This window comes from Mobula birostris, chromosome X, assembly GCF_030028105.1.
Source record: "Mobula birostris isolate sMobBir1 chromosome X, sMobBir1.hap1, whole genome shotgun sequence".
NCBI lineage: Eukaryota > Metazoa > Chordata > Chondrichthyes > Myliobatiformes > Myliobatidae > Mobula > Mobula birostris.
Window position 1 is genome coordinate 73,143,438 of NC_092402.1, and position 14,408 is coordinate 73,157,845.

At 44.4% G+C, this 14,408-nt stretch overlaps 1 protein-coding gene across 1 annotated transcript in view; it reads right to left on the bottom strand.

The window, feature by feature from the left end:
* The window catches only part of limd2 (LIM domain containing 2), a 41,422-nt gene extending 36,185 nt beyond the window's left edge, over window positions 1-5,237 (bottom strand). Inside the window, exon 1 of the mRNA XM_072249064.1 lies at window positions 5,066-5,237. Coding sequence (XP_072105165.1) covers window positions 5,066-5,068 — 3 coding nt within the window. The 5' untranslated portion in view covers window positions 5,069-5,237. The remainder of the gene's footprint in view (window positions 1-5,065) is intronic.
* Window positions 5,238-14,408: the final 9,171 nt, after the last annotated feature.

Below are 14,408 nucleotides of genomic sequence, written 5' to 3' on the forward strand. Positions count from 1 at the left end.
GGTGCCAAAACGTCCTTCTCAAGGCGGACGCATCCTGCACAACAAAACAAAATTAACCCCTTGTGTTCCATTGCAGAAGCTTTCCCTATTTTTACATATTAAGTTGACTTAACAGTGTCAAATGGTTGAAACTTGAATCCTCTTTGCTACTCCACCCAGCCCACAGCCAATTCTTCCATTCTTCTCTATAATTTTTGTCCCTCGCAACTTGGCCTCACAATCTGTGACTGAGGTACTGTATGTGCGTCGCCAAGTGAAGCAGTCGACACTTAGAGTAGGTAGCATTTATTTAAATGTATCTGCATTACTTAACAAACTCTCATCACCCTCTGAATAAACATCCTTGTCCTGGATTTCTTATTATCACATCTATTTACAAGTTCTAGACTAGTCTCCCCAACAAGTAGATCACATTCTTTGTTGGCAGTACTCTTGATCTCCACATCCTCTGACCTCGCACAAACTGATGGTCTCATTGGCTTAAGGATCTGTTTCTCAAGTATACTCCTCAGTTGATCTTACCCTTCTTGACCTATAACCAATCCAGGATTCTCTTTTCACACAATCACCTCTTCAGTGCTCAGCCCTACTGCAAGTACTATGCAGAGGTATCAACCGACTTTCAGACCTCTGTATAGCAGGAGGTACAGTACCAGCTGGCCAAATGAGCCCTTTCCTGAGCATTCACTCAGCTCAGGTACCCCTGGGTAGGCAGCTCCAACTGGTCATGCTTTTGCACTCTTGCAATGAGGTGCAAATCATACAACGAAAGACTCCTGTTTACACAGAGCCTTGCTCACTTTGGAGAAAGCAATGTTTCTCAGCCTGTGAAGTCATTTGTAAAGTGTTTGCCATGTAGGAAATGGAATCACAATCAGGTTTATTATGACTGTCATCAGTCATGATATTTATTGTCTTACAGCAGTACAGGGCGATACATTAACAATTACAAGTTACAAAATAAATAGTGCCAAAGATGGTGAGGTAGTGTTAATGTGTTCATGGTGGAGGGGAAGAAGCTATTCTTAAAACACAGAGTGTGGGTCTCCAGGCTCCTGAACCTCTTCCTCAATGGCACAAGCAAGGCGAGTGCATGTCCCGGTTTGTGAGGGGTGAAGGATGGTGACGGAAACAGACTAAATATTTTGCCCCCAAACACTTATTGATTAAATCATCCTGACCCTCTTGCCTCGTTCTCTCTATGACTCCATGGGTAGAAGAGCACAGGATTGATATGCCAAACTGCAAGTGCAGGTTTCTGTGGTGAGATAACTCGTGTCTTTTCTATCTGCAACTGCCTTTCTTTCACAAAATGTCCTTACAGCAGTAACAAGGGGCCCAGCAGCCTAGAGATGGGAATGTCTTCTTCTGGGAATGCTAATCCCATCTTGTTTTAATACAAGTAGAGAGGTGGTACAGAGGATAAGAATCTGGTTTAACCGCCAATCGTTAAAGCTTTTGGTTTCCTTATATTTAATGAATGTGATCATTCCCCAGTGCTGTTGGAGTTAACATTTTAAGAGTACAATTGAGCTGACACTGTGTGAAATTTTGGTGGATGTTTACGATTTGTGTTCCTTGGCTCCTATTTATGGGCACATTGGAATGATGTTAGCCAGAGACCTCAAGGTAAAGAAATACGCATGTCAGTATAGTTTAGTTCAGAATGAAACACGATATGGTATCATTAATTATTACTGCCAGCACTTTATGATAAATAGACAGGCATTTTTTTTTTAAAAGATTGAACGGCAACTCAAATTGGAAAGAGACTCCAGCAAAGTTCAACTTTATTTGGGAAAAAGACAGGACTGTTTATATTTTCTGCAGTAAGACAAGATGGTAGAATAGCTCTGCCGAGACGTAGCAAGGGTTTGAAAGACCAAATGGCCTCCTCCTGGGATATAACTGACTAAGATATTGTGTCTACCTTGAAATGAAATGCTGTACAACAGAATGAGGCCTCGGGAATCATGTTGAGCTATCATCAGCTCAATAGAAATTTGCTCTCTCATAGCAAAAAGTATGACTTGGGCTGCCTGTCCTTGCTCAAATTCCTTCAGCTTCTTTGTTTTGGACAAGACCACAGGATTGTCATGGTTCAGCCATTATCCTTTATTCAATTTCCACTACATTCTAGTGATGTGAAGTGAGGGACATATGGAGGGAATGGCCTTGCTCTTTTTCAATTAGCTCCATTGGATCTTTTACATCCATCTGACGGGGACTCACTTTAACAACTCATCCAAAACACAACATTCTCAGTGCTGCCACAAGAGACTGCAGATGGTGGAATTTGGAGCAAAATACAATTTGCTGGAAGAACTCAGCTGGTTGAGCAGTATCTGGCAAAAACCCTGCATCAGGACAGAGAGTGGAGAGGGGAGATGGCCAGTTAAAGAAAACAGAAATGTTGCTTCCCCCCCTCTCACTGCTGCTCTGGACTGACATTCTGCACTCTAATCCTGGGACTGGAACACCTTGACACATCTTTAGATTCAGATTCAGAGCCGAGGGCATCAGTCACCAAGCACGGCCCACATATTGTTGATCGGCAGGATCTGACAAGGATGTAAGTGCCACCAATCATCTACCAGCTTCTATCTTACTCGTCCTGGTATCCTCTTTACACCGGCCACCTCTCCTCTCCATTCTCAGTCCTGATGCAGGGTCTTGACCTGAAGCACTTACAATTCCTCTCCACCCCCTCCCCCCAGACACTGCCTTACCCACTGAGTTCTTTTAGCAGCTTGTTTGTTTTGTCTGCAGATTCCAGCATCTGTAGTCTATTGTGTCTCCATTTTATTAAAACATATCGTGTTAGCCAGAGCTCAGTTTGTAGCACCCTCAGCCTAGAGTCAAAAGCTGCAATTCACTCCAGATAATTCACCACTAAATTTAAGTACAACACTGCAAAAAAGATTTTATCCAAAGGCCTTGACTTTAAAAAAAGATGTAAAAGATCCCAATGCACTATTTTGAAGAAGAACATGATCAGTGTCAGCTTCACCAATGATCTTCACTACATCACAATGACATTGGAATTGAACTGCGAACTCTAATACTGTAATAGCATCGCACTAACCGCTACTCTACCATGGTACTGATAGGTGGTTAGCACACTTGTGCAACACACAATTTCAGGCAATGACCATCTCCATCAAGAAAGAGTCCAGCACCTAGCAACACTCAATGGCATTCCCATCACCAAGTATCCCTCTATCAACATTCTGAAGGTCACGACTGACCAGAAACTCAACTGGACCTGCCACATCTTCCACCACCCACATGGCACAAGTCAGGAGTGTGACACCTTACATGCCTGGATGGTTCTCAAGAAATCAACACCAACTGGGACAAAGCAACCTGCTTGATTGTCAATCTACCTACTGCCCTAAACATTCATCTCCCCCACTCCTGATGCACCATAGCTTAATTATGTACTATCTACAAAATGCACTGAATTTACTCAGCAAAATTTCCTAAACAGCTCCTAAACCAGCACCCTCTACTGCCTCAAGGACCAGGGCCTCAGACACAGAGGAACACCACTATCTACCTGAAGGCTCCTCTCCAGGAACGCTATCCTGATGATTTGGAAATGTATCACAATCTTTCACCACTACTGCATCTAAATCCTGGAACTCACCATCACACAGCAACTTCACCAAAAGGACTGCATCACATCGAAGTAACTCACCACCACCTTCCCAGAGGAAAGGTGGTAACATAGGAAAGACCATATCCCTTCAATGAATAACCATGCTGTTTGTGTGAGCTCAAGATATACAAATTGGCTGCTCCATCTCCGGCACTTCAGCTATTTGGATATAAATTACCTTAGGACACACTATAAGTATAATCATGCAAACATATTGCAACACACAGGCATGGGCGTGTGTAAGCACAATGTATTAAAAACTGATAGTGCACATGTATTATAACCAAACCATACACCATCACAAGCACGCCTATATTTTCAGACATTTGTTAACAGTTTACAACCACTTGGAATGCATGCACATGCATGCTACTCTGCTTCAAACATACACCAACACTCAAACACTCTTCACAGATTACACTACCACACACCAGACTGCTTGCATGCAAAAACCCTGTCAAACTTTGCGGTGGAGCTGAGGCATTGGGAGCTTTGAGTCCCACGCTAAGGTTACACCCAGAAGTGTGGGACAATGGCGGGCGGGGGTCACATTACCGAGCAACAGTGGTCGCCTGGCAGCACAGCAGCAACAGTCAGATGGGCTGAGAGTGTCATTCCCCGTGAGGAACTCCGCTTGGCTTCACATCTGACTGCTCTTACTGTGCTCGTTTAGAAACGGTTCAGATACAGCCCCAACAGACCTCAAAGGAACCCAGCCCCAGAGATGTGGCTGAGCGCAGGGTCATGATTCATGGGCAGACATACAGAGGTCCACTGGCTGACGGTGGCCGGGGGAAACCCTGGCACTGTGTCCCTCCTGGCTCACATTAGTGCAGTTCCAGTGACTCTGCACATCCTTCACGAGTTGGGAACCCCAACCACAGCACATGTTGACACTGGCCTCCTCTCCCTTCGTCTGGGCTCGGTTCCCCAAACGCAGGCTCTCACCATCATGTTAATCACCAGAGCCTCAGCCAGATCACCTTCATTTGCCTGGGGTGCCGGAAGCAGTGGGAGGGTGTGTGACCACACCTGACGGTGGAGAGGATGGCTCGGCTATTGTTCAGTAGAGTCCCGGCTTCAGCGGGTGCCCGCTCCGCCCTGACCATCGGCTACAGCGCTGAACACCCCCCACCCCCACCTCCCCCAGGAACAGCTGCAGACCGAGAGCCGGGCATCCCGGCAGCCCGGAGAGAGAGGCAGGACGCAGCAGCAGTGGGCGAGCGGGACTGCACTGAAACAATGGCCGGCTGTGTGTGCCCGGGTACCAGGCGGTCTCTCTCCGGCAACTCCGAATCGTTGCATTGAGATGAAAGCAGATGCAGCCCGCGGCCGGACTCCGCTTTCACCAACCCCAATCCCACCCAACCTCCTTCACCAGGCCGATTGACTGCATGCGCTCACCATATGGATGTCCTCCGGGTGCAGATGTCCGTGGGCTTGGGCTAACAACTGAGTTCCTCCGACAGTCAGCGTGAAGCTCCCCGTTTGTCAGCCCCCGGCAGAAAGCAGCGACTGTCGGCAGGATGTGGCCGCTGATTGGCTCCCGCCCTCCAATTCCTTTCAGAAGCCTGCTGTCGGCTTTATTTTCGTCGTCCGTAAGAAAGAACCAATTCCCCTTTCTTCGGTACCGGCTTCAGACGTGCTCCGTTCCTTGAAGCAGCTCAACCTTCGTCCCACTCATCTGTGGTATTTTGCCGAGGTAACAACCTTACGCTGTGATTGGAGTCAGGATTTTCCCAGTTCTCCAGGGACTCGCCAACAGGATGAAATACAAGCTTATAGTTTTTTGGCGCCGAATAAGGCTATGCCCTCTCTCAGAGTAATGGCATCAGTCCGCTCGCCTACCTGTCTCAATTTTACTGTCATCCTTCACACCTTCTCTATCCACATACCACCTGCCTGACTCTATCCATCCTTCCTCTCTCTATGTTCCGATACAGTGGTTTTGACCTGAAATGTCCTCCATAGATGCTACTCAATCCACTAATTTCTTCCAGCAGGTTGTTTATTGGTCCAGATTCCAGCACCTGCGATTTCCCGGTTATTTCATTGTAACCTACTCTCTCTCACGTCCCATCAACTCCCTCTAGGTACTAGCACTCACCCAAACCGAGTGCCGATTAACCTACCAGTATTAGTTTTGGAATGTGAGAGGGAAGTGGAGCATGTGATGGACACAGGGAGAACTTGCAAACACCTGAGGATCGAATCTATGTCACTGCAGCCATGAGGCAGCAGTCGTATTGCCGTGCTAACCTGCCATCTCGTGCAGCCACACAGATAACTTTTTTTCCACTTCTTGAGTCTCTTCCATTTGAGATCCAGGTCAGTGGTAATCCCCAGAAAGTTGATGGTGGCAGCAATAGTAATGTTGTTGGGTGTCAATGAGAGGTGGATGGACTCTCTCTGCAGCCAGTCATGGATTTGTATTGCGTGAAAACAGGCCAGTCGGCCCAACATGTCCATGCTGATCAAGATGGCTGAATGAACTAGTCCCATTTGCCTGCATTTAGCTCATCTCTCTTCTCAACTTTTCCTATCCAGATACCTGTCCAAATATCTTTTAAATAATGGATGACAATATTTATATTTTTATTCTACTCATGCTCCTCCCAACTGCTTCCCATCCCTACCATAGTTTCCACCACCCATCTACATACAATTAACAGCACCAAATTAACTACCACCTTTGGGATTGGGTGGTAACTGGAGTACCCGGGGAATCCCACGTTGTCACAGGGAGAATGTGCAAAAACTCCACACAGGCAGGATGATGTCAGGATCAAAACCGCACCCCTGGAGTTGGGAGGCAGTTGCTGTACCCTGGTGTGTCACTGCACCATCCTTGTTGCAGAAGGTAACCACTGCTCAACATTTATATGGCACATATAGTATATTATTTTGCATTTATCATTCCAAGCCTGAATGTTATCAGTTTGCAAACATGAACTGCTTCATTTCTCCAAGGAGATGGGGAGGGAAGTGTATACTTTGCTATTGTCAGGAAACATCCCTGTTAACCCATCTTATTATTGAGTCTCACTGATGAAGCAGCTTTGTAATTAGTTCCCGGAAAACAGAACTGCAAATCTGAAGCAAAAACAAAAATGCCAGAAGAACTCAGCCAATCAGGCAGCATCTGTGGAGAAACAGTGTGAGGAAGTGGTTTCTTGTTCCACAGATGGTGCCTGACTGGCGAAGTTCTTCCAGCATATCTGTTTTTGGTTAATTCTAGAGCAGAGGTTCCCAGCCGTTTTTATGCCATGGAGTTTTACCATTAACTGTGGACCCCAGATTGGGAAGCCTTGTTCTAGAGGATTGCCTAGTGGAATTCCTACACTGATGTCTTAAGATGGAGAAGATTAACTGCTTGCAATTTCATCGATGTTGTTTCATGTTTGGTATGTCTCCTGCCAGTTTAGTAAGTCTCATTGTTCACCATGCTCAAGGCTAATTTAGGCTTAGATGTGAAGAATGTAGAGTGGGAAAAGCCAGGAGGCCTGGAATTTGATCATGATGTGCAGTCGACACCAACAGGACAGGAGAGAAAGCCGACAGTAAACAAAAGAAAGGGAAGTGATTATGAGCTAACCCTGGCTGAAGACAGAAAGACAGAGAATTTTTTGTGTATCGAGGACAGTTTTCTGAAGGAGAACAGACAAGGGACCAGGCCATACCAGATTTAGTAATAACTAATGAGCCAGAATTAATTAATAATCTGACAACAAGGGAATATTTTGCAATAACCGCAAAATAATCGAGATTCATATAAATTTTCTTAAGGAAAATCTCACCAGAAATTAAGGTCCTGAATTGGAGGAAGGCTGATAAAACAGGATCTGGCAGCAACTACTTGGAGATAAATCTACATGTGGCCAGGTAGAGTTTCACAGCCAATGAAAAGTGAAAAGTAAGTCCTACATGTCTAAGGAAACCTGAATGTCAGGAGTAATGAGGGTGCATTAGAAACATATCCTATGGCAGTATGGAGCACTGAAAACAAGAGTATGAAAAGTGTAGTAGGTTCTTAGATATGTAAACAAGAAGTTGTAGAGGAGGGATGGAAGTGCACAAGATGAAGGAAAATTTAAAAAAATATTAAGCACAAGAGGGTAACCAGGGAAATAGTAGGGCCCATCTGGGACCAAGGCATCGATGTATTTGTGGAGCCTGATCACATAGGTGAGATCTTTAATAAATACCAAGGGGGATGAGTTAGAACATAGAAATCTACTGCACATTACAGGCCCTTCGGCCAACAATGTTGTATTGACTATGTAACCTACTCTAGAAACTGCCTAGAATTTCCCAAGCGCATAGCCCTCTATTTTTCTAACCTCCATGTACCTATCTAAGAGGCTCTTAAAAGACCCTATTGTATCCGCTTCCACCACCGCCGCTGGCAGTACATTCCATGCACTCACCACTATCTGTGTGAAAAACCTACTCCTGACGTGCCCCTTGTACCTACGTCCAAGCACCTTAAAAATATGCCCCCTCACGTTAGCCATTTCAGCCCTGGGAAAAGCCTCTGACTATCCACACGATCAATGCCCCTCATCAACTTATACACCTCTATCAAGTCACCTCTCAACCTTTGTTGCTCCAAGGAGAAAAGGCCAAGTTCACTCAACCTATTCTCATAAGGTACGCTCTCTAATCCAGGCAACATCCTTGTAAATCTCCTCTGCACTCTCTCTAGAGTATCCACATGCTTCCTATTGTGAGGTGACCAGAACTGAGCACAGTACTCCAGGTGGGGTCTGACCAGGGTCCTATATAGCTGTAACATTACCTCACAGCTCTTGAACTCAATCCCATGGTTGATGAATGCCAACACTCCATATGCCTTCTTAACAACACTGTCAACCTGCGTAGCAGCTTTGAGTGTCCTATGGACATGGACCCCAAGATCTCTCAGTTCCTCCACACTGCCAAGGGTCTTACCATTAATACTATATTCTGTTTTCAAATTTGACCTATCAAAATTAACCACCTATAACTTATTTGGGTTGAACTCGGTCTGCCACTTATCAGCCCAGTTCTACATCCTATTGATGTCCCACTGTAACCTCTGACAGCCCTCCAGACTATCCACAACACCCCGAACCTTTGCATCATCAGCAAATTTACTAACCCATCCCTCCACTTGCTCATCCAGGTCATTTATAAAAATCATGAAGAGGAGCAGTCCCAGAACAGATCCCTGAGGCACACCACTGGTCACCAGCCTCCATGCAGAATATGACCCGTCTACAACCACTCTTTGCCTTCTGTGGGCAAGCCAGTTCTGGATCCACAAAGCAAGGTCTCCTTGGATCCCATACCTCCTTACTTTCTCAATAAGCCTTGCATGGGGTACCTTATCAAATGCCTTGCTGAAATCCATTTACACTACATCTACTTCTCTACCTTCAACGTGTTTAGTCACATCCTCAAAAAATTCAATCAGGCTCGTAATGCACGACCTGCCTTTGACAAAGCCATGCTGACTATTCCTAATCATATTATACCTCTCCAAATATTCATAAGTCCTGCCTCTCAGGATCTTTTCCATCAACTTACCAACCACTGAAGTAAGACTCACTGACCTATAATTTCCTGGGTTATCTCTACTCCCTTTATTGAATAAGGGAACAACATTTGCAACCCGCCAATCCTCTGGTACTTCTCCCACCCCTATTGATGACACAAAGATCATCGCCAGAGGCTCAGCAATCTCCTCCCTCGCTTCCCGCAGTAGCAGGTACGAAAGGTTCAAAAAGCTAGGTAATGATATGAATCTAGAAGATTATAAGACTAGCAGGAAGGAGCTTAAGAATGAAATTAGGAGTGCCAGAAGGGGCCATAAGAAGGCCTTGGTGGACAGGATTAAGGAAAACCCCAAGGCATTCTACAAGTATGTGAAGAGCAAGAGGATAAGACGTGAGAGAATAGGACCAATCAAGTGTGACAGTGGAAAAATGTGTGTATGGAACCGGAGGAAATAGCGGTGGTACTTAAATGAATACTTTGCTTCAGTATTCACTATGGAAAAGGATCTTGGTGATTGTAGGGATGACTTGCAGTGGACTGAAAAGCTTGAGAATGTAGATATTAAGAAAGAGGATGTGCTGGAGCTTTTGGAAAGCATCAAGTTGGATAAGTCACCGAGACCAGACGTGATGTAACCCAGGCTACTGTGAGAAGCGAGGGAGGAGATTGCTGAGCCTCTGGCAATGATCTTTGCATCATCAATGGGGATAGTACAGGTTCCGGAGGATTGGAGGGTTGCGGATGTTGTTCCCTTATTCAAGAAAGGGAGTAGGGGTATCACAGGAAATGATAGACCAGTGAGTCTTACTTCAGTGGTTGGTAAGTTGATGGAGAAGATTCTGAGAGGCATAAAATGATTAGGAATAGTCAGCATGGCTTTGTCAAAGGCAGATCATGCCTTACGAGCCTGATTGAATTTTTTGAGGATGTGACTAAGCACATTGATGAAGGTAGAGCCGTAGATGTAGTGTACAGTGGCATGCAAAACTTTGGGCACCCCGGTCAAAATTTCTGTTCCTGTGAATAGCTAAGCGAGTAAAAGATGAACTGATTTCCAAAAGGCATAAAGTTAAAGATGACATATTTCTTTAATATTTTAAGCAAGAAAACTTTTTTATTTCCATCTTTTACAGTTTCAAAATGACAAAAAGGGAAAAAGACCCGAAGCAAAAGTTTGGGCACCCTGCATGGCAGTACTTAGTAACATTTCCTTCGGCAAGTATCACAGCTTGTGAGTGCTTTTTGTAGCCAGCTAAGAGTCTTTTAATTCTTGTTTGGGGGATTTTCACTCATTCTTCCCTGCAAAAGGCTTCTAGTTCTGTGAGATTCTTGGGCCGTTTTGCATGCACCTCTCTTTTGAGGTCTATCCACAGATTCTCAATGATGTTTAGTTCGGAGGACTGTGAGGGCCATGGAAAAACCTTCAGCTTGCGCCTCTTGAGGTAGTCCATTGTGGATTCTGAGGTGTGTTTAGGTTCATTATTCTGTTGTAGAAGCCATCCTCTTTTCATCTTCGGCTTTTTTACAGATGGTGTGATGTTCACTTCCAGAATTTGCTGGTATTTAATTGAATTCATTCTTCCCTCTACCAGTTAATGTTCCCCGTGCCACTGGCTGTAACACAAGCCCAAAGCATGATCGATCCACCCCCGTGCTTAACAGTTGGAGAGGTGTTCTTTTCATGAAATTCTGCACCCTTTTTTCTCCAAACATACCTTTGCTCATTGCAGCCAAAAAGTTCTATTTTAACTTCATCAGTCCACAGGGCTTGTTTCCAAAATGCATCAGGCTTGTTTAGACATTCCTTTGAACCTTTTGAATAGAACTTTTTGCCCAAACTTTTGCTTCGGGCCCTTTTCCTTTTTTGTTATTTTGAAACTGTAAAAGAGGGAAATAAAAAAGTTTTCTTGCTTAAAGTATTAAAGAAATGTGTCATCTTTAACTTTATGCCTTTTGGAAATCAGTTCATCTTTTACTGGCTTAGCTATTCACAGGAACAGAAATTTTGACCAGGAGTGCCCAAACTTTTGCATGCCACTGTATATGGATTTTAGCAAGGCATTTGATAAGGTACCCCATGCATGGCTTATTGAGAAAATAAAGAGGCATGGGATCCAAGGGGACATTGCTTTGTGGCTCCAGAACTGGCTTGCCCACAGAAGGCAAAGAGTGGTTGTAGACATGTCATATTCTGCATGGAGGCCAGAGGCCTCAGGGATCTGTTCTGGGACCCCTACTCTTTGTGATTTTTGTAAGTGACCTGGATGAGGAAGTGGAGGGATGGGCTAGTAAGTTTGCTGATGACACAAAGGTTGGGTGTGTTGTGGATAGTGTGGAGGGCTGTCAGAGGTTACAACAGGACATTGATAGGATGCAAAAATGGGTGGAGAAGTGGCGGATGGAGTTCAACCCAGGTAAGCGTGAAGTGGATCAGTTTGGTAGGTCAAATATGATGGCAGAATATAGTATTAATGGTAAGACTCTTGGCAGTGTGGAGGATCAGAGGGATCTTGGGGTCCGAGTCCATAGGACACTCAAAGCTGCTGTGCAGGTTGACTCTGTGGTTAAGAAAGTCTTATTTTATGTCCCAACATCAAAGGCAATCCCATATTTATAACATTTGGATAATGCTTTCTTTGAAACTACACACAAACTTCACACCTCCTGATTTGCATCCACACCACAGACATCCAAATGAATTTTAATTAGCATTGCCTGGTCTTGGATTCATGGATTTTATGGACCCATTGTTCAGAGCTGTACTCCAAATTAAATCCACAGTACATATTCAGAAGTGAAGACTGGTAGCCAAAGTCAATTGCTGAATGTAAATGTGCTTTACTTAAAAAATCGCTCTAACAGTGGTGATGGAGTTTTGGGAGCATGAAACTGGGTAAAAGAGCAAAGAAGTCCAGATGGATCTTTGGCTGTGTATGAAATGTGGTCACTGTGTTCAAGAAGAGCAGCAGGCATAAGCCTGGTAATTACAGGCTGGCAAGTCTTACATCTGTGGAATAGAAATTACTGTAAAACATTTTTAAGGACAGGATTAATCTACACTTGGAGAGGCAGGGATTAATCAAGTATAATCAGTGTGGCTTTGTTAACGGGAAATCCTGTCTGACTAATCTAATTGAATCTTTCAAAAAGGTAACTAAGTCAATGAGGATAGTGTGATTGATATAGTCCACGTGGACCTTTGACAAGATGTCACATGGTTAAAGTCCATGAAATCCAATATTTGGTAGATTTCTCCTGATTAGGTTGGAGATCAGAGGTAGAGTGTGATGCACAATGGTGTTTTGATGATTGGAAGTTTGTGACCAATGATGTACCACAGGGACCAAGGCTGGGAACTTTGCTGTTCATCATTAACAGTCTGGGTGTAAATATAGGATACAATTAGGAGGTTTGCAGATGTTATAAAGATTGGTGGTAGGACATAGAACATTGCTTCCTCAGCACTACCTACCTCTCTACCTATCTTCATATCATCCACAAACTTTACAACAAAGCTATCAATTCCATTATCTAACAGTGGTGATGGCTGTGTGAAAAGTAGCGGTCCCAATATTGACCTCTAAGGAACAGCACTCGTCACCGGCCGCCGACCAGAAAAGGGCCCCTTTATTCCCAAGGACGTAATGCTCTGCCACAGACAGCTGTGGAGGCCAAGAAGGAGATGGGCTGAACATAGGCAAATGGGGCGAGCTTAGATAAAAATCTTGGTTGGTACAGATCAGTTGAGCTGAAGAGCCTGCTTCCTCTCTGGATGACTCTATGACTCTGCAAGAGACTGGATAGGCTGGGTTTGTTTTTCTTGGGAGCAGAGGAGGCTGCGGGGTTGGGTGGGGGAACCTGACTGATGTACAACACACTCTGAGGAAAACAGATAGCTAGATAATAAGACGCCATTCTTATTAGCAGTGGTGTTCATGACCAGAGAGTGTAAGTTTAAGTTAAATAGTGGCAGATTTTGAGAAAGTATGAGAAAGATTATTTTTTAGTAAAAATTGAAGTGGTGGAGACACAACATTTAAGAAGTATTTTAGACGAATACTTGAAACACCATGGCTTTAGAGGCTTCAGGCTGAGTGTCGTAGAGAAGTACAGTACACAAAGCAGGCCTTTTGGCCCATCGAGTCCATGCTGAAACTATTTAAACTGCCTGCTCCTATCAACCTGCACTGGGACCATAGCCATCAATATCCCTACCATGCATGTACCTATCCAAACTTCTCTTAAACATTGAAATCAAGTTCGCATGCACCACTTGTGCTGGCAGCTCATTACACACTCTCACAATGCTCTGAAGAAGTTTCCCCTCATGTTCCCCTTTAATTTCTCACCTTTCACCCTTAACCCATGACTTCTGGTTGTAGTCCCACTCAATCTCAGTGGGAAAAAGCCTGGTTGCATTTACCCTATCCCTACCCCTCATAATTTTGTATACCTCTATCAAGTCTCCTCTCAATGTTCTACATTCTAAAGTATACAGTTCTAATCTATTCAATCTTGCCTTATAACTCAGGTCCTCTAGACCCAGCAACATCCTTGTAAATTCTCTCTGCACTCTTTCAACCTTGTTGACATTTTTTCTGTAGGTAGGTGACAAAAACTGCATACAATACTCCAAATTAGGCCTCACCAATATCTTATACAACTTCAACATAACATCCCGTCTCCTATACTCAATACATTGATTTATGAAGGCCAATAAGACAAACGCTTTCTTTATGACCCTATCTATCTGTGATGCCACTTCTAAAGAATTACGGACCTGTATTCCCAGATCCCTTTGTTCTACAGCACTCCTCAGGGAGCTACTGCTCACTGTGTAAGACCCACCCTGCTTGGTCCTACCTCATACTTGTCTGCATTAAATTCCATCTGATATTTTCAGCCCATCTTTCTAGCCTGTGCAGATCCCTCTGCAAGCTGTGATAGCCATCCTCACTGCCCACTACACCCCCAATCTTGGTGTTATCCACAGATTTACTGATCCAATTGACCACATTACCATCCAGATCATTGACATAGATGACAAACAACAAAGGACCCAGCACCGATCCCTGCGGTACACCACCAGTCACTAGTTAGATCGGCAACCATCTACTACCATTCTCTGGAGTGCTGGAAGGTGTTATTAGAAAGATGGCCACACGACATGCTGAGCAAAATCACCTGGATCGGCAATGTATGTATGACT